A 21,103-nucleotide genomic window follows, 5' to 3' on the forward strand; every position below is an offset into this window, starting at 1 on the left:
CTGTCTGTGGGGGAGCCAGGTGTGTAAGCCCTGGACCCTCATGTCTGTGGGGGGGCCAGGTGTGTAAGCCCTGGACCTTGCTGTCTGTGGGCAGCCAGGTGTGTAAGCCCTGGACCCTGCTGTCTGTGGGGGAGTCAGGTGTTTAAGCCCTGGACCCTGCTGTCTGGTGAACCAGGTGTGTAAGCCCTTGACCCTGCTGTCTGGGGAGCCAGGTGTGTAAGCCCTTGACCCTGCTGTCTGTGGGGAGCCAGGTGTGTAAGCCCTGGACCCTGCTGGCTGGGCAACCAGGTGTTTAAGCCCTGGACCCTGCTGTCTGTGGGGGAGCCAGGTGTGTAAGCCCTGGACCCTGCTGTCTGTTGGGGAGCCAGGTGTGTAAGCCCTGGACCCTGCTGTCTGTGGGGGAGCCAGGTGTGTAAGCCCTGGACCCTGCTGTCTGTGGGGGAGCCAGGTATGTAAGCCCTTGACCCTGTTGTCTGGGGAGCCAGGTGTTTAAGCCCTGGACCCTGCTGTCTGTGGGGTAGCCAGGTGTGTAAGCCCTGGACCCTGCTGTCTGGGGAGCCAGGTGTGTAAGCCCTTGACCCTGCTGTCTGTGGGCAGCCAGGTTTGTAAGCCCTGGACCCTGCTGTCTGTGGGCAGCCAGGTGTGTAAGCCCTGGACCCTGCTGTCTGAGGAGCCAGGTGTGTAAGCCCTGGACCCTGCTTTCTGGGGAGCCAGGTGTGTAAGTCCTGGACCCTGCTGGCTGGGGAGCCAGGTGTTTAAGCCCTGGACCCTGCTGTCTGTGGGGGAGCCAGGTTTGTAAACCCTGGACCCTGCTGTCTGTGAGGGAGCCAGGTGTTTAAGCCCTGGACTCTGCTGTCTGTGGGGGAGCCAGGTGTGTAAGCCCTGGACCCTGCTGTCTGTGGGGGAGCCAGGTGTGTAAGCCCTGGACCCTGCTGTCTGTGGGGGAGCCAGGTGTGTAAGCCCTGGACCCTGCTGTCTGTGGGGAGCCAGGTGTGTAAGCCCTGGACCCTGCTGTCTGTGGGGGAGCCAGGTGTGTAAGCCCTGGACCCTGCTGTCTGTGGGGGAGCCAGGTGTGTAATCCCTGGACCCTGCTGTCTGTGTGGGAGCCAGGTGTGTAAGCCCTGGAACCTGCTGTCTGTTGGGGAGCCAGTTGTGTAAGCCCTGGACTCTGCTGTCTATGGGGGAGCCAGGTGTGTAAGCCCTGGACCCTGCTGTCTCTGGGGGAGCCCGGTGTGTAAGCCCTGGACCCTGCTGTCTGTGGGGGAGCCAGGTATGTAAACCCTGGACCCTGCTGTCTGTGGGGGAGCCAGGTATGTAAGCCCTGGACCCTGCTGTCTGTGGGTGAGCCAGGGGTGTAAGCCCTGGACCCTGCTCTCTGTGGGGGAGCCAGGTGTGTAAGCCCTGGAACCTGCTGTCTGTGTGGGAGCCAGGTGTGTAAGCCCTGGACTCTGCTGTCTATGGGGGAGCCAGGTGTGTAAGCCCTGGACCCTGCTGTTTGTGGGGGAGCCAGGTGTGTAAGCCCTGGACCCTGCTGTCTGTGGGGGAGCCAGGTGTGTAAGCCCTGGACCCTCATGTCTGTGGGGGGGCCAGGTGTGTAAGCCCTGGACCTTGCTGTCTGTGGGCAGCCAGGTGTGTAAGCCCTGGACCCTGCTGTCTGTGGGGGAGTCAGGTGTTTAAGCCCTGGACCCTGCTGTCTGTGGGGGAGCCAGGTATGTAAGCCCTGGACCCTGCTGTCTGGGGAGCCAGGTGTGTAAGCCCTGGACCCTGCTGTCTGTGGGCATCAAGGTGTGTAAGCCCTGGACCCTGTTGTCTGGGGAGCCAGGTGTTTAAGCCCTGGACCCTGCTGTCTGTGGGGTAGCCAGGTGTGTAAGCCCTGGACCCTGCTGTCTGGGGAGCCAGGTGTGTAAGCCCTTGACCCTGCTGTCTGTGGGCAGCCAGGTTTGTAAGCCCTGAACCCTGCTGTCTGTGGGCAGCCAGGTGTGTAAGCCCTGGACCCTGCTGTCTGGGGAGCCAGGTGTGTAAGCCCTGGACCCTGCTGTCTGGGGAGCCAGGTGTGTAAGCCCTGGACCCTGCTGTCTGGGGAGCCAGGTGTGTAAGTCCTGGACCCTGCTGGCTGGGGAGCCAGGTGTTTAAGCCCTGGACCCTGCTGTCTGGTGAGCCAGGTGTGTAAGCCCTTGACCCTGCTGTCTGTGGGGGAGCCAGGTGTGTAAGCCCTGGACCCTGCTGTCTGTGGGGGAGCCAGGTGTGTAAGCCCTGGACCCTGCTGTCTGGGGAGGCAGGTGTTTAAGCCCTAGACTCTGCTGTCTGGGGAGCCAGGTGTTTAAGCCCTGGACTCTGCTGTCTGTGGGGGAGCCAGGTGTGTAAGCCCTGGACCCTGCTGTCTGTGGGGGAGCCAGGTGTGTAAGCCCTGGACCCTGCTGTCTGTGGGGGAGCCAGGTGTGTAAGCCCTGGACCCTGCTGTCTGTGGGGAGCCAGGTGTGTAAGCCCTGGACCCTGCTGTCTGTGGGGGAGCCAGGTGTGTAAGCCCTGGACCCTGCTGTCTGTGGGGGAGCCAGGTGTGTAATCCCTGGACCCTGCTGTCTGTGTGGGAGCCAGGTGTGTAAGCCCTGGAACCTGCTGTCTGTTGGGGAGCCAGTTGTGTAAGCCCTGGACTCTGCTGTCTATGGGGGAGCCAGGTGTGTAAGCCCTGGACCCTGCTGTCTGTGGGGGAGCCAGGTATGTAAACCCTGGACCCTGCTGTCTGTGGGGGAGCCAGGTGTGTAAGCCCTGGACCCTGCTGTCTGTGGGGGAGCCAGGGGTGTAAGCCCTGGACCCTGCTGTCTGGTGAGCCAGGTGTGTAAGCCCTGGACCCTGCTGTCTGGGGAGATAGGTGTGTAAGCCCTGGACCCTGCTGTCTGTGGGCAGCCAGGTGTGTAAGCCCTGGACCCTGCTGTCTATGGGGGAGCCAGGTGTGTAAGCCCTTGACCCTGCTGTCTGTTGGGGAGCCAGTTGTGTAAGCCCTGGACTCTGCTGTCTCTGGGGGAGCCCGGTGTGTAAGCCCTGGACCCTGCTGTCTGTGGGGGAGCCAGGTATGTAAACCCTGGACCCTGCTGTCTGTGGGGGAGCCAGGTATGTAAGCCCTGGACCCTGCTGTCTGTGGGTGAGCCAGGGGTGTAAGCCCTGGACCCTGCTGTCTGGTAAGCCAGGTGTGTAAGCCCTGGACTCTGCTGTCTGGGGAGATAGGTGTGTAAGCCCTGGACCCTGCTGTCTGGTGAGCCAGGTGTGTAAGCCCTGGACCCTGCTGTCTGGGGAGATAGGTGTGTAAGCCCTGGACCCTGCTGTCTGTGGGCAGCCAGGTGTGTAATCCCTGGACCCTGCTGTCTATGGGGGAGCCAGGTGTGTAAGCCCTTGACCCTGCTGTCTGTTGGGGAGCCAGTTGTGTAAGCCCTGGACTCTGCTGTCTATGGGGGAGCCAGGTGTGTAAGCCCTGGACCCTGCTGTCTGGTGAGCCAGGTGTGTAAGCCCTGGACCCTGCTGTCTGGGGAGATAGGTGTGTAAGCCCTGGACCCTGCTGTCTGTTGGGGAGCCAGTTGTGTAAGCCCTGGACTCTGCTGTCTATGGGGGAGCCAGGTGTGTAAGCCCTGGACCCTGCTGTCTGTGGGGGAGCCAGGTGTGTAAGCCCTGGACCCTGCTGTCTGTGGGGGAGCCAGGTATGTAAGCCCTGGACCCTGCTGTCTGTGGGGAGCCAGGTATGTAAGCCCTGGACCCTGCTGTCTGTGGGGGAGCCAGGGGTGTAAGCCCTGGACCCTGCTGTCTGGGGAGCCAGGTGTGTAAGCCCACTGCTTTTACATACACAACTCAATGCTCATTACACCAACTGACATGTAATAACACCACACCTAGTAGGCCTACACCTTCCTGAGCTGCGCTTGCTGAGACCAATAGCTGTGAGACTACGCTCAAGCGGGTGTGCACCACGCTCGTGACAACTTGGGGAGGGAGAGAGCGACTACTACTGCGGGCATCATAGAACTCAACTTCCAGGACAGCCCGTTGCCTGTCTCCACACACGCTCACACAGCACAGGGTCGTGCAGACTGAGTGTGTAAGCAGGTGTCTGCCAGGCTTGGCAATGGCATCCCAGCACCCAGTGCAGCACTCAACACATGGCAGGCACCCCATAAACATCCACCAAATGCAGCTTTCACCAAAAACCACAAAAGGAAAAAAAATTCAGATGAGCAGACTAACATATATACCCTATAATACTTTCCTTATGTATCAGCTGACTTGCCTTCTGTTAAAAATCTATAGTTTTCTAAGTTTTAACTTAATTCTTGCTTCCAAAATGAGATAAATTTTCTAAACAAAAATTATTCTGATCATTAACAAAAGAGTAGTATTTGCTAATTCCAAACCATTAATCTAAAGTTTGTCTTATCACTAGTACATTTATTATTACATGATTGAAAAATCTTATGTATAGTATATCCTAAAATCTATGACTTGTCTAAAACATTTTTTAAAAAACCTTTAAAAGGCCGGGCGTGGTGGCACATGCATGTAATCCCCGCACCTGGGAGGCGGAGACAGGAGGATCGCGCAGGTTCGAAGCCAGCCGCGCTGGTGTAAGAGACCCTGTTTCAAAAATATAAAAATAGGTCTGGGAGTGTAGCCCGGAGGTGGTAGAAGGGCTTCCAGGAACCCCAGGTACCACCATTTAAAAAAAAAAAAAAAAACTTTAAAAGAATCTAAAAAGCCAACGGTTACCTAGTTTGGGGTTTTATTCATTCAGGGCTTACACAATCAGATCAAAAATACCATCTACGTTTGGAAGTTATTTCAAACTAATACGTAAGTACATTTTACCAGGCACGCCATACTACTGCTAAGCCTTCCCTCGCCTCCGGCGTGCTTTCCTCGGCTCGGGGGCCCTGGCTGACTGAGGGCTCGAGTGTGAGCTCACCCACACACTCGCGTGCTTTCCTCGGCTCGGGGACCCTGGCTGACTGAGGGCTCGGGTGTGAGCTCCCCCACACATCTGAAAGATGACTAAGCCAGGAGAGAGCCCCTGCGACCTGGCGCCCAGGAGCGAGGAGTACTACTGCTCCCTGTGCACACTTTATTTACAGCTCGCCGTTCAGACAAACTTGAGTTTCACAATGACAGAACCTAACTGCTCACTGAGGCTTTGGAATGGAGAGTGCGTGGGGGCCTCGCTCCCCAGCGCCCCAAGACATGGGGAGGGCCTGCTTCACTCTCCACGAGCCGCCGGGCACTAAGGCTGCTGCCACACGTCCTGAGAGCGGGGCAGTCGGTGCGCGGGCTCCACCCTGCGGCTCCACTGCCACTGACCACTCACACCTCAAGGACGGGATAGGTGCTGGCCTCTGAGATCTGATTCCGGCACTAAGTAACCTCCTACCACCAAGCACTTGAGACGTGTCTGGCGCGTAGACTCGGGCCACTACCCCAGTTGGGGCCACAGCCCGGCCTGCACGCTGTCTCCAGGGATCGCACACTCGTGTGACTGTCACGATGGGCTCCGGTTCCCAGCACGTCTCATACAAGGTCTGTATATGCACTGGGTGTGACGGCACGGGACCTAGTCACAGCTACTAGGGAGGCTGACATGGGAGGTCCACAAGTCTGAGGCCAGCCTCAGCAACTCGGTGAGATGCTTGTCCCAAAACACAAATTAAAAGGAATAAAAATGAGCTCCAGGGATAGAAAACAAACAAAAACGTTAACGTGCTGGTGTAGGCGCACGCTTCTCATCCCAGCACACGGGAGGCGGAGACCAGAAGATCACGGTTCGTGGACAGCCTCAGCTACTTAGTGAGGCCCTCTGCAACCAGTGAGACCCGGTTTCAAAATAAAGAATAAAAAATAGGGCTGGGGTGGAGCTCGGAGGTCGAATGCCCCTGGGTTCCATCCCCAGTACAGCAAAAAAATAAAAATAAAAAATAATATGTTAATGTGATAAAAACTGGGCTCAGGAGCATGCAGCTGCTATCCCGGCTACTGGGAGCTTGAGGCAGGAGAAGCTCAAGGCTGCCCCGAAACTCAGTGCGACCTTGTCTCACAGTCAAAAGTAAGAGAGTCAGGTGTGATGGGCACATACCTGGGAGGGTGAGATGGGGGATCGCAGGTTTAAAACCAACCTCAGCAACTTAGCGAGCGTCTCAACAACCTAGCAGAACTCTGTTTCCAAACAAAAACTAAAATAGGGCTGAGGATGTGTCTTGGAAGCAGAATGCTCCTGGGTTCAAAAAAGAAAAAAGCTGGGGATGTAGCTCAGTGGTACAATGCCCCGGCTGGGCTCAATCTCCAGTAACACACACACACACGCACGCTATAAACACTAGTCCTCTCTTTCCAATGATAAGCTTCCCCTGCCTGTCCCAATGTCTGTTACCAGAACAGAAACAAAAAACAAGATAAAAAAGCATTTATTATATGCTCAAATATGAGAAGGGTCACTTCTCCCCACCCTATAAAAACATGTCCTTTCACTTAATTAACACAAACTTGAGACAGCAAAGCAAGAAAAAAGGGGAGAGGGGAGCAGACTAAAGAAGACGCACGTTTTGGGGCAAAAAACACAACCGTCTGAAACGGCAATGAAACAGAGGGCCTGGCTGGCACTGCTGCGCAGCTGCGGGCCTTTCAAACCACACACGCATTGGCACGGGCTCGGCGCGCTGTCTGCAGTGTGAACATGTGCGAGTCTCCTACGCGCCCTGTAAATCCTTGGTCAAGAGCAACCCCCGCCGCAAGCTTCCCTCGCGGGTAACCACGCTGCCTCAGCTCCGTAGCACGCCGCACGCACACCACACCACACATTAAATTACCAGATGCTGAGCGGCACGAAGCCAGGGGGCTGCAGCCTTGCTCTCCAGGGCCTCACAAACCGTATGGCCCAAGATGAATGCTAATACGCTCCTGCGCTGCTAACAACGGGGACGTGCGTGTGTGGAGAGATGTAGCCGCTGGTTCCCATAGTGGTGCCAGCATCAGGGCACACACTTGCACACCACGCAGCCGCAGCAGCACGAGGCTCCGACACCGGCGGGGCCAGGGCGGCCGCCGTCACTGCCCGGGGCTGCGCTGGCCGTGGCTGCGACCACAGCGGGGTCGTGGTGCGTGAACTACCTCGCGGACGGGGCCGGGTGTCAGAATGTGCTTTCCCACACCCTTCCACGTTTTAAAGTTTCTGCAATGAGAATGTGTACTCATTAATAAGCATATTAGACTGCTTCTTTTTCCTTTCTCACGGAAGGCTCTTATTAAAGAAATGGTGTGGCATGATGTCAGGAAATCCAGGAATAAACAGCTAGAGCCCTACAATAAACAATTCTAGCACTGATCAAGACAGCGCCAGCATACGTCTCTTACTAACAGTCAATTCTTGGTCGGTGATGGTAGTACTAGATAGCAGGGGCTAAATTTTCCCAAATTACAAATGAAACATAAATGATCTGAATATATTTACTAAATGTATCACATTGCCTTCAGAATTATCAAGTTATTTCCAAACTAATATTAAAATCAGCCTTATTTTTTAAGATGTGTCAGCAGCTACTGGAAGACTCTAATGCCTCACTAAAAAATTAAAAGTGTCATCTTAATGATCTTTTAATAATAATGTATAATAATATACTATATAAGTTACATATTACCCTGTTTCAAAATAAGATTAGGGCTGGGGATGAGACTCAGAGATCGACTGCCCTTGGGCTCAGTCCCCAGTGTCTGTCTGTCTGTCTGTCTGTCTGTCTCTCTCTCTCTCTCTCTCACACACACACACACACACACACACACACACACACACACACACACACAAAGGTAACTTAAACCAACGATAGCTGCTGGTAAAAGCACAGAGAAGAAACCAAGGTGGTCGCTGGAGACTCGCCAGTGGCTGCCAGTCTCCACTGGCGACCCGACTGAACGTGGAGAAGTCTGCATGACGGGCATGAGCTACTCAGAGCCACACAGCCAGGCCTGAAACTAGGGCTCAGCCCGAGACTCTTACGGATGGAAGCGGTCTACAGTACTGAAAAGATTACGGGATATTATCCAGAAGGCTGAGTTCTTTGGTATATTTGCTTTTCTTTAAGATATACGTTTTGACACAAAGGACTGAAAACTTCCTTTAGGCAAAACTTTATCTTTGATACTGAATTAAAACAGCTCTATAATTTAATTTCAAAAAACAAATAATAAAAAAAATTTAAATGTTTATAGTAGTAAGAGAATTTGCTTTTATCAAAAAGAAAAATTATCTGGCTTTGACTCTAAACCACATCATCAGCTGTAAAGTTCTCCTAGTTTAGTTTCTTTAAAGGCTACAAACTATAACAATATTCAAGTTACTTAAAAAGAAAAATCAGCATGTAGAAGGAGGAAACACTATAAAAGTTGTTAATCCTCCCAAAACCTGCTCGAGTTACCAAATCTTTAACACTTTTAGAATTCAAAATAAAAATGCTAAGTTACATTTTAATATCATCATATAGAACACTAAATATACTCAAATCTAAATATAAATTTTAAATACACTTTAAGATGGCCATTTAATAGTTAGAATATACTTAACAAATATGCTAAATCATACAACTAATGTTGGTATCATTTACCGATATGAGAAAGTTTTATCGAAGTGTATAAATATAATCTAATTATCATTTTGGAAGTAAATCACCTAAGTCATTCGGAATTATAGTGTTTCTATGGTTTTGATTAATTAATTGTGGTTAAAATGGTGTCATATTTGTGTTTCCATGGGAATCGAGTTATTAATATGTGTTGGGAATGCATCTGTGTACCCTTCAATCTTGAACATCCCTAAAAACTTCACTGAGCTGCCATAATTTTTGTCTGCTGATGTAGGACTGAATGACCATTAAAATACCTGAATTGAAACTATTCCAGTCTAGCAGTTTGTAAGGTCTTGTGTTACCCATAATTCCGACAAAGGCTGAGTTCAAAACAGCAAATTAGTAGATCAGTTTTAGGTGCAGAATAGTGGGAACAAACCAAACAGTACAAGAGCACAGTCAACACCACCACCCGGCAGGACTGGAAGACAGAGACAGCAGTTAGAGGTGGGTGGGCCGGGAGCCCGCGCCGCAGGTGGCCCCCGCTCAGCCCTGTCCAGAACCGCCCGCCTGCCCTGAGCGCTCCTGCAGCTCGTACTTAACAAAGGAAGAAGTTCCAAGTCAGAAATCCCCGAAACAATAATCCGTAAGTTAGCAGGTGGCACTGGTTTTTAAATAAGCTTTTCCTTTTATACTAAAAGTGAAATAAATATTCCAGTATTCACTAGCTGCAGAGTTAATTTGAGAGTGCAAACAATATTTGAGACATTGGCACATGCATCTCACTGGTAGTGTTACAAAATCACTATGTCCTCACCCTTGACACATGCTAATCCGGAGTCTAATCTTGAGTTACCATTCAGCTTTTCTCAAAAAATTCTCTTCATAAATAATTATTTACGGGACTTAAGTGATGAGTATGTGGTTAAGTAAATATTACTTTTAGGGTATAATACATATACAAAACAATCCAAAAATTGCGATATCTCAATAGAAAGAAGATGATACTGGATCATTAGAATATATCATTGAAATGTGTTTAAATGAAAACACAATGTGACCCCTAAACCACTGACAGCGTTTCTATGTGCACACCCAGAACTTCGGGGGAAGAGTCCAACAGTAACTGAAATTTCTATACATGAATTGAAGTTATTCTGCATGGGGCAGGGGGGCTGTGAGCTGATGACTGCATTACACAAACACATTCTTTAATAAGGATTCGTGTTTTCTTCCTTGGGCCTGAACTCTTATATTTCTTACACAGCTAGAATAAACAGGCAAGTAGGCTAATTTACAATAATTTTGTAAATATTTGCAATGTTTGTAAAAAAAATGTCAAGTCGTCTCTACTTGAATGTATTTAAGTCCTCTTCCTTTGTCCTCCCAAACTCTTTAGTTTACTCAGAGTACAGGGAGCAAAACAGTAAACAAATAAATAGAGTCAAAGTGCTCTCAGCCGGCAGAAGGCATCGCCAACCACTGGATACACTCCAGAAGCCACGTTCAGAGTCGTGCCGCCAGGGGAGGTACTGAGTCTGAGTCCACAGACACACAGGTGGCCAAGCTGGCTCAGCACTGAGCCTCAGCTACCCCCTCTTAGGATTTCCTTACGTTTTCCAAATGATTCCAGTGCCTAAACTCAAAGATCGAGTTCTTGATACAGTCTTCAAGATCTAGTGCATTAAACTGCTATCAGTCTGAATTTTCCTCTAAGTAAGTGTGAATATACAATATTCTAAGAAAAAAAGGTCTTGAGTTATTCCCCCCAAAAAGGTGGGAAAAAATAAAGCAAAGAAGAAAAAGAAAGAACTGGCGCTTAAAAGATGTATTTGCTAATAAACTTCAGAATTAAGTACACCCAGCTAGTTTTGTTTACCTCAAATCTCACTTAGGGTCCAGAAGAATTACATTCTACTTCACTGTAATTCACATAAAATCAAACCAAAGAAAGGATTAAATTTTGAAAGCCACTGAAAAAAGCGGCAAAACTCAGTCATCAAAATCACTCTCTGCGATGCTCTGAGCCAAGCTCTCAGGGCCCTTCACCCTTTTTCTGAGAACTACGAACATAAGCAACACAAAGAGGTTCCTGAAAATAACAAAATTTTCACAAACATTTACTTACTGGTGCCAAATAAGAATACTAATGCAATTCAAGGTTTAAGGTACATAATCAAAATAAGTCAACTGGGTCAGTGACTGAGCAGCTAGGCAGTTAGAAAGGCAAGAAAAGCCACTCGGAAAGTACGGCCAGGTGTCACACTTCCTTTAGATCAGGACATCGGCAGCGCCTCCAATCCACGAGCCTGTAACGGCCAGGATTGTGATGTCTACCTTCTGCTATAACCATGGTCTCATTCTTTAGAGACATGAACTACTATTCTTATTCTTATTTGTTTGTTTATAGAGAGCAAATAACCATAGACGAGAAACCAAAAAAAAACAAACCATCATTAGTTGTGACTCTTTCTGTTTTAGATTTAGGTACTCTACAGAGCATTCACAACTACAATGTAAAGAAATACCTTTTAGGAACAAAGATATTAAACACTGTGTAAAGAGCTTCTGCAAGCAAAAGAATTAGCATCTTAATGACCACAGTGGTCGAATTGTAAAATACTTTTATCTCCTTGGATCAAAGGAATGTATGGCTCAAAAATGCTTTAAGGATTTCTTCAACGTGATACCTTGGCCAAGAGCAAGTCAAGGGCCGGGTCCTGCCAAAACAGTGACTGACACACACTTGTCCTCAGCCCGACTGCTGTCCTGAGGATGATGCGGTGACTGCCGATGCTGCAGGCCACGTGCCAGTTCATACTCTCTCTTAATGTCTGTCCTTATGTAGGTTTGGCTTACACACTATAAAATCCATCTTAATACTCACAATTCAAATAAAGGAGCAGAACATACCAGGATTGTGGATCCGATCCAAAAGCTTCACAGAACGGGCACTAACGACACCGCCGACGTGCACGAGAAACCCGGGAGGAAAGGCGGTCAGCGTGAAAAATGGAAATTCCTGGTAGAGGGGGAAAACACAGCTGACCATGGGTGAAGAACAAGACATCTGCTTGCTACAAAGCTCATCAAAAGAAAATGTGCTCTATACTTGAAACAAAGGCTCCCGTCAATCACTATACACACAGACTTGGCGAATAAAGGTGTGCCAGGGCCAAGGGCTAGAAATCCACCCTACACTGGTGCGATTCACAGTGCGATGGGGTGTGCCGCCCCTTCTACCCCATGTCTCTTCATCCCTGTAGCTGACCCCTCGGAGGCGAGGGAGTGAAATGGGCCGGAGTGAGAAGGTGAGCCGTGCAGAGTATGGGATGGGGGCAAAAGTCAAGCCAAGGGGGTGCAAAGCCCAGTGGGAATCACACACAGGATCTTAAAGGTTAAATGTGTACTAAGAAAGGGAAGGCTCGTGTCACGGCACACGCCTAGGATCCCAGCATAGGGAGGCTGGGACGGGGGATCACAGGTTCATGGCCCTCGGCAACTAAATGAGACCGTTTCAAAATAAAAATTAAAAAGAGCTGGGGTGTAGCTCAGAAGAACAAGAACCGAAAGAAAAGAAAAAGGGAACCGTAACAGTAAGAGTTAGGAGGAGGCCTCAGTACCAATCTAACCGTTCTGTACAGGGAGTGCTGGGCAGCAGGGGGGGCTGGAAGGAATCACGCCAAGGCTCTGTGCACCACTGTCTGTAGGACCACTGAGATACGCAATTTATGAAGCACCAATAAAATATTTAAAAGAAAAGAGGAAGGTCTTAAATTCTGCAAGTTTTTCCAAGCTTTATCTTTCCCTTCTTTTTTAAGGACATAAACCTTGTTGATTTAAGTGACAAGGAGAAGCAAAAAGAAATAGAGAGCGGAGGAGGCACTTCCCCTAAACCGCACCCAGCAGCGGGGAGGGAGCGCTGCCCTGGCCGCTGACTCAAGCACCTGCCCCTCGCACAAGAACTCGCTGCGGCCTGTAGGCTGGGGCTTCACGTAGGCCCCTTACCAAGAACCTGCTCACCAGCCACCCACCCGACAGAGCCAAGAGCTGGCAGTGAGCGCGGCGGCTCCGGGCGGCCAGACCCTTAGACGGATGCGCATCCAGATCCCAGCCACGAAGCCCAGGCTACACATCACCCTCACAGAGTGCATGCTGGGGACGCGCAGTCCTACAGCTGGTCGTACCTTACTCCTCCCACAGCAGATGAAGTGCGACAGGCCAAAGCGGAGAGAGACACGGAACGCTGCTAGAGGCAGGCAGAGGGAAGCTGACGGCCGCTTCTGGCCGCTTGAAGCGCAGAGATGCAGACCATGGGCCGCGCCCAGAAGCACCGCAGCTGGAGCCACCCAGCCCCTGCACACCACCAACCGAAAGACACGGCCTGGAGAGAGCATGCCCATATGTGCGTGTGTGCACACTATCATAAATCTGGCTAGAATTTAGAAGTGATCTCTAAGTGAGAGAGGGCAAGAAAAATCAGCAATGTGTGAAAAAAGAATAAAAACCCAGTGTATAGACCTGCTTAGGTGTGGCCCAGCTGACAGGAAGAGGGGAGTGGAGAAGAGACCGACCACGTGGATACGTTACAAAAACATCTGTCAAAATACGCCATCACTTCTAAGTATTACTGGCTTATGCCTGTAATCCCAGCATTTGGGAGGCTGAGACCTGAGGATCGTGGACAGCCTCAGCTACTTAGTGAGGCCTTCTACAACTCAGTGAGATCCGGTTTCAAAATAAAAAGAATAAAAAAATAGGGCAGGGGGTATAGCTTGGAGGTCGAATGTCCCTGGGTTTCATCCCCAGACCCACAAAAAAAATCACTTCTACCTAAGCTTTTTTAACCTAAGTTATCGATGAGAAATGTATTTGTGAGTTTATGCTCTTAAAAATGTATTTTTCCTAATAAGTTTGGTTTTTAAGTGGTTTCCAATTTTAGAAACAAAACTCCTACATTTTTCTCAAAACATCTGAAGCATGGACCTAGAAAAATAAAAAAGTACTTTAATCGTTTTTGCGTGTGGTGCTGGGGATGGATCGATCCTGGGGGTTGTCTACCTCTGAGCTACACTTCCAGCCCTATGTTTTAGTTCTTACTTGGAAACAGTCTTGCTAAGCTGCCAAGAGCCTCGCTACACTGCTGAGGCTGGTTTGGAGCCTGCAATCCTCCTGCCTCAGCCTCCCAAGTACTAGGGTTAAGGATGTGGGGCACCATGCCCAGCTTACATTTAATCTTTGCACACTAACTCTTTTGAATATCTAGATGAGAGAAGCAATGTGTTTATTAACTCAGTGGAAAGCAGTGCCTTCTTCTCAGGCTAGGAAGATTAGGTAGGCTCACACCCTGGAAAGCACATACATAGGAGACTGAGGAGAGCAGGAAAAGCCTGAGCCTCAGTGACTCCCTGTGCGGACTGTGCTCTTCCTCCCGGAGCAGGAGACTGGGCGGGAAGGGGAGCGAGAGCCCCGGGCGGCGGCAAGCAAAGCCCACGGGGCTGCGGGGGCCGGGGCTCTGTCCAGGCCTGGCCGCCTCGCCCGTAACACTCCATCGCTTCAGAACACAGGGCACGAGTGGCACCCACGCCCTCCTCGGTGGATTCTCGAATGGAGGCCCTGCTGGCATCGTGGACGCCCAGACACCACGCTAGTGCCCCCCCCCCGGCCACTGGAGCACTGCGGGAGGGGCCCCGCCTGGGTCCCCGGGCCCAGGGGGGCCTTCTGTGGTCAGTCTTCCTCAACAACAGACCTTCACCACTACTCCCTTGCTACTTCTGGTTAAAAGAGAGTGCAGGACTTGATTTCGATCTGCAATCTGTTTATTGTACGTGGTGAATTTCTAGGGTGTTTTCCGCAGAAAAGGACGCTTCCTTCACAACAGCCCCGGCGTGCCCCGGTTTCAGCGCCTAGATAGCAATTTTAGGGACTGTAGAAAACATTCCGTCCAGCAAGCCCTTACTTAAAAGTGGCCCCCGCTTGGTCTCTGGCTGGACTCTACTTGTCAATGCCGAATCTGACATCGCCAGATACACAAAGCATAGAAATACTTCATAACGTGTGAAAACAGGCTACCTGAAAACCAACAGACCACAGCAAGAATTATTTTCAACAGAGGTTTACATAGGGCTTTTCTTAGAAGATATTCAAATCGTTTATTTTTAATTGATACTTTTTTATTATTTAAGGAGAACTTTGCAGCCATAGAATCCCATGCCAGGTTCCTATAATGATTCATTTACAATTTCACACCACCTCTAAGATCGTAATTCAAAGGTTTTGCTTTTTATCAGTGCTTCCCAAAGTATATTCCTCATGAGTAGGTATTTTAAGGAAGATTTCAAGTAAAATATATTTGGGAAATACTAGGTTAAAGTTAACTAGATTTCTTTACTAAAAAAAAAAAAAAAAAAAAATACACCCCATAGTCTAAAATGTAGTTCATTTTTCTTTTCTGAATCTAAATGTAAGTAAAACTTTTACTTCTATTTCTCATCTCCCAATAATCTGGACATAGTGCCAAGATCTCGTCAACTTACTTTTTTTAAGTATTTGTGAAAAAGAATTAACACTTTTATTTTTGAGAACTGCTAGCTTGAATAATACATGAAATAAAAGTCTGAGCAATTGAGGCTTCTTAGCTATGTAATTTATTAAGCATAGTTAAGCAAAGGACAGAAATATTTCTAACAAATATTTTTAAAATACTATAAGTAGAGAGCCGGGCGTGGTGGCGCACGCTTGTGATCCCCGCGCTTGGGAGACTAAGACAGGAGGATCGCACGGGTTCGAAGCCAGCCTCAGCTGCTTAGTGAGACCCTGTTTCCAAATAAAAAAATAAAATAAAATAAAATAAAGAAGGTCTGGGAGTGTAGCCCAGAGGTAGAAAGCCTCTGGCCCACCCCAGCACCTCCAAAATACTGTAAGTACATCTTGTTCTACTGGCCCAGACGGCAGGATTAAGGCAAATCAAAATATATATAGGGACAATTCTTCATACTCTGTACAAATCTTTACCAAATTAAAAGTCATACTGTGTGTGAGGTCCTAGGCTTGATCCTCAGAGCAAGAGGGTAAAGAAGCCGTGCTGGCGGCAGCCTTGGTGAGTGGGAAAGCCAAGGACGGCAGGTAACGTCTCTGCTACTTGTTTATATACGGGGCAGAGAAGCCGTGTCATAAACTTAAGTGCCACTGAGCGCACAGCTTCTGTGGAGGTACTGCCATCAGTTATACCAGTTACAAACCCAGACTTTATAAAGTTGTGAGAGCTGAAATTCTCTACATGAAACTCCACAAAGACTGCCTAGTAATAGATATCCAATGTGTTCATGTGTCCAGGATTTTAGAAACGTACAAAGGCCCTTAAGCCGTGCCAGTGCTATGCAGGCCCGTGGCCCTAGCAAGCAACATGAGGAGGAGGACCTCGAGTTAGAGGCCAGCCTTCGCAGCTTCGTGAGACTTTCAGAATAGAAAATAAGAAGGCCGGGCACAGGGCTCGGTGGTAGCGTGCCCCTGGGTCCACCCCAGTACCCTAAGAAGAAGGGAGAAAACCACATTTAAAAACTCCAAAGTGATTCTCCTTAATTGAAATGTATTCCTTCCCTTGATGAAGTAAAATGGCTTTCATGGTTCTTAGTACAGACAGTTAAGTCACAGGTACCTCCTAGAAGCAAAATTCTATGATATCCAACTTCATGGCAACCCACATTTTTTGTTGAAGCGAAGTCTATATTACAAGAAATACTACTTTCAGTCTGCAGGAAGGGCCCAAACGGGAGCATCTGGCCTTAACCGAGCAGCCCTCTGTCCTCCCGGCCTCGGCCGTGCCCGCAGCGGGCAGGAGGCGCGGGCGCAGCTCACCCGGCCGCCCTGCTCTGTCCGGCCCTGTCTGAGAGCACACAGCAAGGGCATGGACACTTTCAGCATGAGTAAAGCCCAGGCAAGCAATGTCTTATTGGGACTAACACAGCGGGAAAATGCTGCTCCCGAGAACAGCCGTCCGGAGAAACGCCTCTGCTTACAAAGGCGCCGCACAGGTGCCCGGGCTCCAGCTCCCTCTCCCAAATGCTACTGCGAAACGGACACGGGAAATGCAGCCGATGCTCGTAGCTTCCAAATGCGACCTTAGGAAAGCTACGTGTCGTAGCGACACGACACACCAAAGCATGCACGTGTAAGCAGAAAAGAACAAGCGCCTCACGGCCCTACTGAATCAAAAGAAAACTGCATCGGGAAAAGAAAAGAGCAGCACCGTTAAAGCTTAACTCAAACACGAACGACCAGGACGGAAGCTGGAGAAGCTTCTAGAACAAGAAATGGGCGCTCACACGTGCTCGAAACATACCCGCCGTCTACAGAACCTATGAGGCGATCCTCCCTTAGCAAGGAAGTTTACAAAGAGAAAGGGGGGGAGAGAGAGAGAGAGAGAGAGAGAGAGGTAGGTCATCCAGAACTAGAGCTACTCGCCCACTCCCAGCACGGCAGGGTACTAAACACTGCTCCCAGAGCAGAGGCCCGGGCTATGAAGCCCTCCATCACTCGGCACAAATGCAGGGCATCACACTGCTTACATCTGAGATACCTGCCAGGATAAGAATAGCTCAGAAATAAATATATAAATATGCTAAGGAGTTACTTTAGGAATGGGCTACTGACATATTTTTTCTGCAGAAGAAAATACTGAGCATTTTCTTCTCTATACCTTTTAATGGAAAATTAAACACGACGTCAGCCTTCACCTGACAGTTCTAAGTGCTTGTAACACGTAACTGGAGACAAGGCATACTTACAGGATTATTCAGAATCAAAAGTGAGTATCTGTAACAAGTGGCCGCTCCCTGCGCACGCTCGGCCTGCGTTCCTAGGAGCAGTGAGTTAACGCAGCACCGCGCCTCGCCTTACCCTCTGCTCCAGAGCCGACTGCGTCTGCTGCCGCAGGAGAGCCTTCAGCGGCCCCCCGTCCTTGCCGGCACTGCCGCTGCCCATGCCTGCGGAACATCAGCACAGAGACAACCAGAAACCAGCTGTGGGACAGGCTTCGACCGCACGCACACATCGCATAAACATCCTAGCGAGATACCTAAGACCACTGCGCCCCCAGGGAACAGCTGAGGCATGCTTTAGTCTACGATATTAACACACGTTTCCACCTGGAAGCGAGGTGTCAAAGTTCTACTGACACAGCTAGTTTTACACTCAATTTGTCCTAAGAATTATAAAAAATTATATTAAACTGATGAGTTTAATATATATTAATATTGTATAATATTCCATTTTTAAAAATTGAGTCTTTAAAGAAAAATAATCAAAATAGCTATTATTATGCTGACAATTTAAGAACACAAAAAGAAGAGAAATATTCATGTCTGATTAAAAGTAAATGTACGGGAGAAAAGCACTAACTGTGCTCACTTAAAACATCCCCAATTCATCAAAAGAGCTTAAACTCCAGTAATTTTGAAATATAGTAATTTTCTCGTTTCTAAACATAATGTCATAAAACAGCATTAATTTCATACCTGTCAACACTCATTCTAAAAAGCAACATAAATTTTAAAAAAGACTAAAAGTTACAGACATGTAATAGACACACCAAAAAATGTATAGCTATGGATGAAAATTTTATTTCCTAAGCGCATAGATGCATTTTAAGGCTTAATTTTAAATTTCTTTTCCTGACTTATTTTTTCATTTTGCTAGTACCATTAAGTCAACTATGGTCCAAAAATTTACAGAAAATGGGGTATGAGCGAGAAGTCAGAATTCTACAGATTAGAATTAATCCCACCCTTTTAAAACTGAAAAATCATAAAGTCAAATTTACTACAATAACTTAAAAAAGAGCAATTTAACTTTACATTTTTAGCTGTTCTTGGATAAGGAAACAAAGGTTAGCATGTGTATAGTCTCATTCTGTTCTTTAAAAGCAACAAGAAATTATTTTCCTTATGATAACGGAAACACTTTTGGAGGCTATACAATGCTAAACAGAAATCAAACTAAGATCTTTATATGAAGCACCTTAAAAGCCATAAAATAAAAGGTAAACTGGTAGTGACAAGTAAAATATCAGAAAATATAGAATAATTTGATTAAGGCAGTGGACAGAAAAAAAATGGATAATGAAAGAAGAGCGCCAAAATGAGACTTCAACTGATCCAGAGTAACTGGGCACCGCGTGGCTGGCAGCGGGCGGCACAGGCCCGGCGCCCAGGCTGGCATGCGGAGGAAGGAGCAGTGTCTAGCCCAGAGCCGCTGGCGCTGAGGACCGGGACGACCCGCGCGGCCTTCGACATAAAGTCTGTGCTGCGCAAGACACTTGTGCAGCGTGGTTATCTACTAAGTAATCACCGATTTTATCCTCCTGACTGTTTGGCTCAACCAGTAAGAAACTGAATAGAAATGCATCCCACACAAACACGCAGTAATTCTCTATAGCCTGAGGAACTCCTCCCTGTTGTTCAAAGCTGACGGAGGAGAGCCTACCCGAAGCAGCCAGGAACAGCTCTTCGCTCAGAGACACTTTTCCTCAGCGCGGGGCTGACTGGGCAGGGGTGGGGGTGGGGGGCTAGGTCCCGAGAGGAGGAGACAGGACGGACGAGCTACAGTGAAGGGGGCACGAGAGAGAGGCGGGGGGCTGGGCCACAGGGCAGCCCTAGGCCCCTGGGGGGGCGCTGCGGAGGAAAGCGGCAGAGAAAAGATGAGGTTCAGAAAATGATCAGGAAAGGCACGAGGAAGGCGACGCTGAGGCAAAACTAACAGTCAATGAATTTCAAAACGGACAGACAAATTCCACCAGGCACAGGAAAGTCCCGAGCAAGACCCTCGGTCCCACAGGAGGCAGAAGGCGGGCCAATAAAGGGGCCTGGCACCCAGCAAGCCCTCGAACCCGACGGACTTGACAAGGTCTAACGCCACCTTGGGGTTTCCGCCGTCGCTATCACTTCTCACCGACTTCTTCAAAATACTTACACTAACTACCCACCCTGTCCTAGCTTAAGAATTTGTAGAGCTAAAAAGCACCACGTTTTCAAAATGTCAAAGCCAAAAACCAATTGCCTCAATATAAACTCCCTTTAAAGTGGCAGAGTAGAAAACCTCCGAGTGTCACTAGCTAACAGGCAGCACTTGCAGGTGCTCTAACTGGATGCCCACTGTTTAAGGATAGCACTACATGAGGGAGGCGGTTGTCGTTATCAACTTAAACACCAAGTTCCTTCTGTCCCACTTTGAGATGCATGTTAAGACTTCTCTTCTAATGTTTTTTACACTGGATCTGAGCACAGTGCCGTCTGCATTTAGAGACCTGTGCTCCTTCAGGGACACATGCCCCGTGGACCTCAGAACTATGGGCTTAACAGCCTGGCTAAAGAAGTAAAGTCTAGCTCAAGTCGGTATTAAAACACTAGTGTCTGAGAATTCCCCTCCTCCTGAGTACTTGAGGAAAAAAATCATAAAAATAAAACCTCACAAAATGTCAAAAAGTAGAATCTATATTACTCCTCTACCAAAAAAACAGGCAATGTCATAACTATAAACAAAAAAGCAACTTCCTCTAAGCTCTATTATGATAGATAGCTCTACTTCTGGGGTCCCGGTTCACAAATGATAAATTCAACCAATATCAACCTATTCCACGCCACTATTCCTCAAGATACTGACTGTGCATAAAGGGAAACCGAAAGGCAGGAAGTTGTGCCATCCATGCTCAATCAGGCTTGGAAATTTTAATTTTGCCATATTTCTATGAGAAATTAGAAATTGCTAATATTCCATAAATAAGCTATTGGGGTAGTCAATAATTATGGGCAAACAAAATAATGTACTTAGAAAGGCAGCTAATAAATAAAGACTGGAGAATAATGCTTCATTTGTTAATGAATTTTAAGAACTAATAATATGAAAGCGTTTTCATTGCTAATACAATGGATTGCCTGACTGAAACAGAAGTCTCTCAGCTAATTTATGACTTGATACTCTCCTGTTGTAGGTTTAGTTTTTTGGTTTTGGTAAATTAAAAAGCAAGAAAATGTTTTCGGAACTTTATCTGTGGTATGGCAAAGAAAATTAATTAGATAAGAAGATAAAAAGGTGGCCTGGGATACAGGCTCAGTGGGCCAAAGCCCCAAAATACTTTTAAGAATACTTGTTCCTCCACTGCTGTCCTAAGTCGTTCTTGTTCTGATTGTCATGAACTTTACGGACAGAACGTCTTGCTCTATTTTTATTTTTACTCTAGTTTGAGGCTTCATGTTTCTGGCAGAAACATGGCCAACACGGCACGTTCTAAGAGGCCCACTGCTGCAGACACTCCTGATGAGTGGGTGGCACTCACGATGTGCACAGCCGTCCTGCAGGGTCTGCAGCGGGCGGGTCCCAGGACCACCGCCACCATCAGTCCCAACACGGAGACCACTGATGTTCCGCGCCCCTCACAGCTCAGCTGTGCCGCCCGAAGCCATCTTCGGCGGGCACGGTGCCCTGCTAGGGGACGGCGGGCAGAGCAGCGGGCTTGGCGCAGGCAC

The 21,103-nt window shown here is 48.5% G+C and overlaps 1 protein-coding gene across 1 annotated transcript in view; it reads right to left on the bottom strand.

The window, feature by feature from the left end:
- The window catches only part of C2CD5 (C2 calcium dependent domain containing 5), a gene marked incomplete at both ends in the record, with an annotated part of 93,725 nt that overhangs the window by 49,773 nt on the left and 22,849 nt on the right, over positions 1-21,103 (bottom strand). Inside the window, 7 exon segments of the mRNA XM_080706220.1 lie at positions 8,897-8,962; positions 11,496-11,604; positions 16,924-16,956; positions 17,481-17,566; positions 19,065-19,093; positions 19,095-19,124; positions 19,126-19,252. Of these exon segments, the coding sequence (XP_080562346.1) occupies positions 8,897-8,962; positions 11,496-11,604; positions 16,924-16,956; positions 17,481-17,566; positions 19,065-19,093; positions 19,095-19,124; positions 19,126-19,252 (480 nt within the window).

This window comes from Muscardinus avellanarius (assembly GCF_963383645.1).
Source record: "Muscardinus avellanarius genome assembly, chromosome: 11".
NCBI classification, from domain to species: domain Eukaryota; kingdom Metazoa; phylum Chordata; class Mammalia; order Rodentia; family Gliridae; genus Muscardinus; species Muscardinus avellanarius.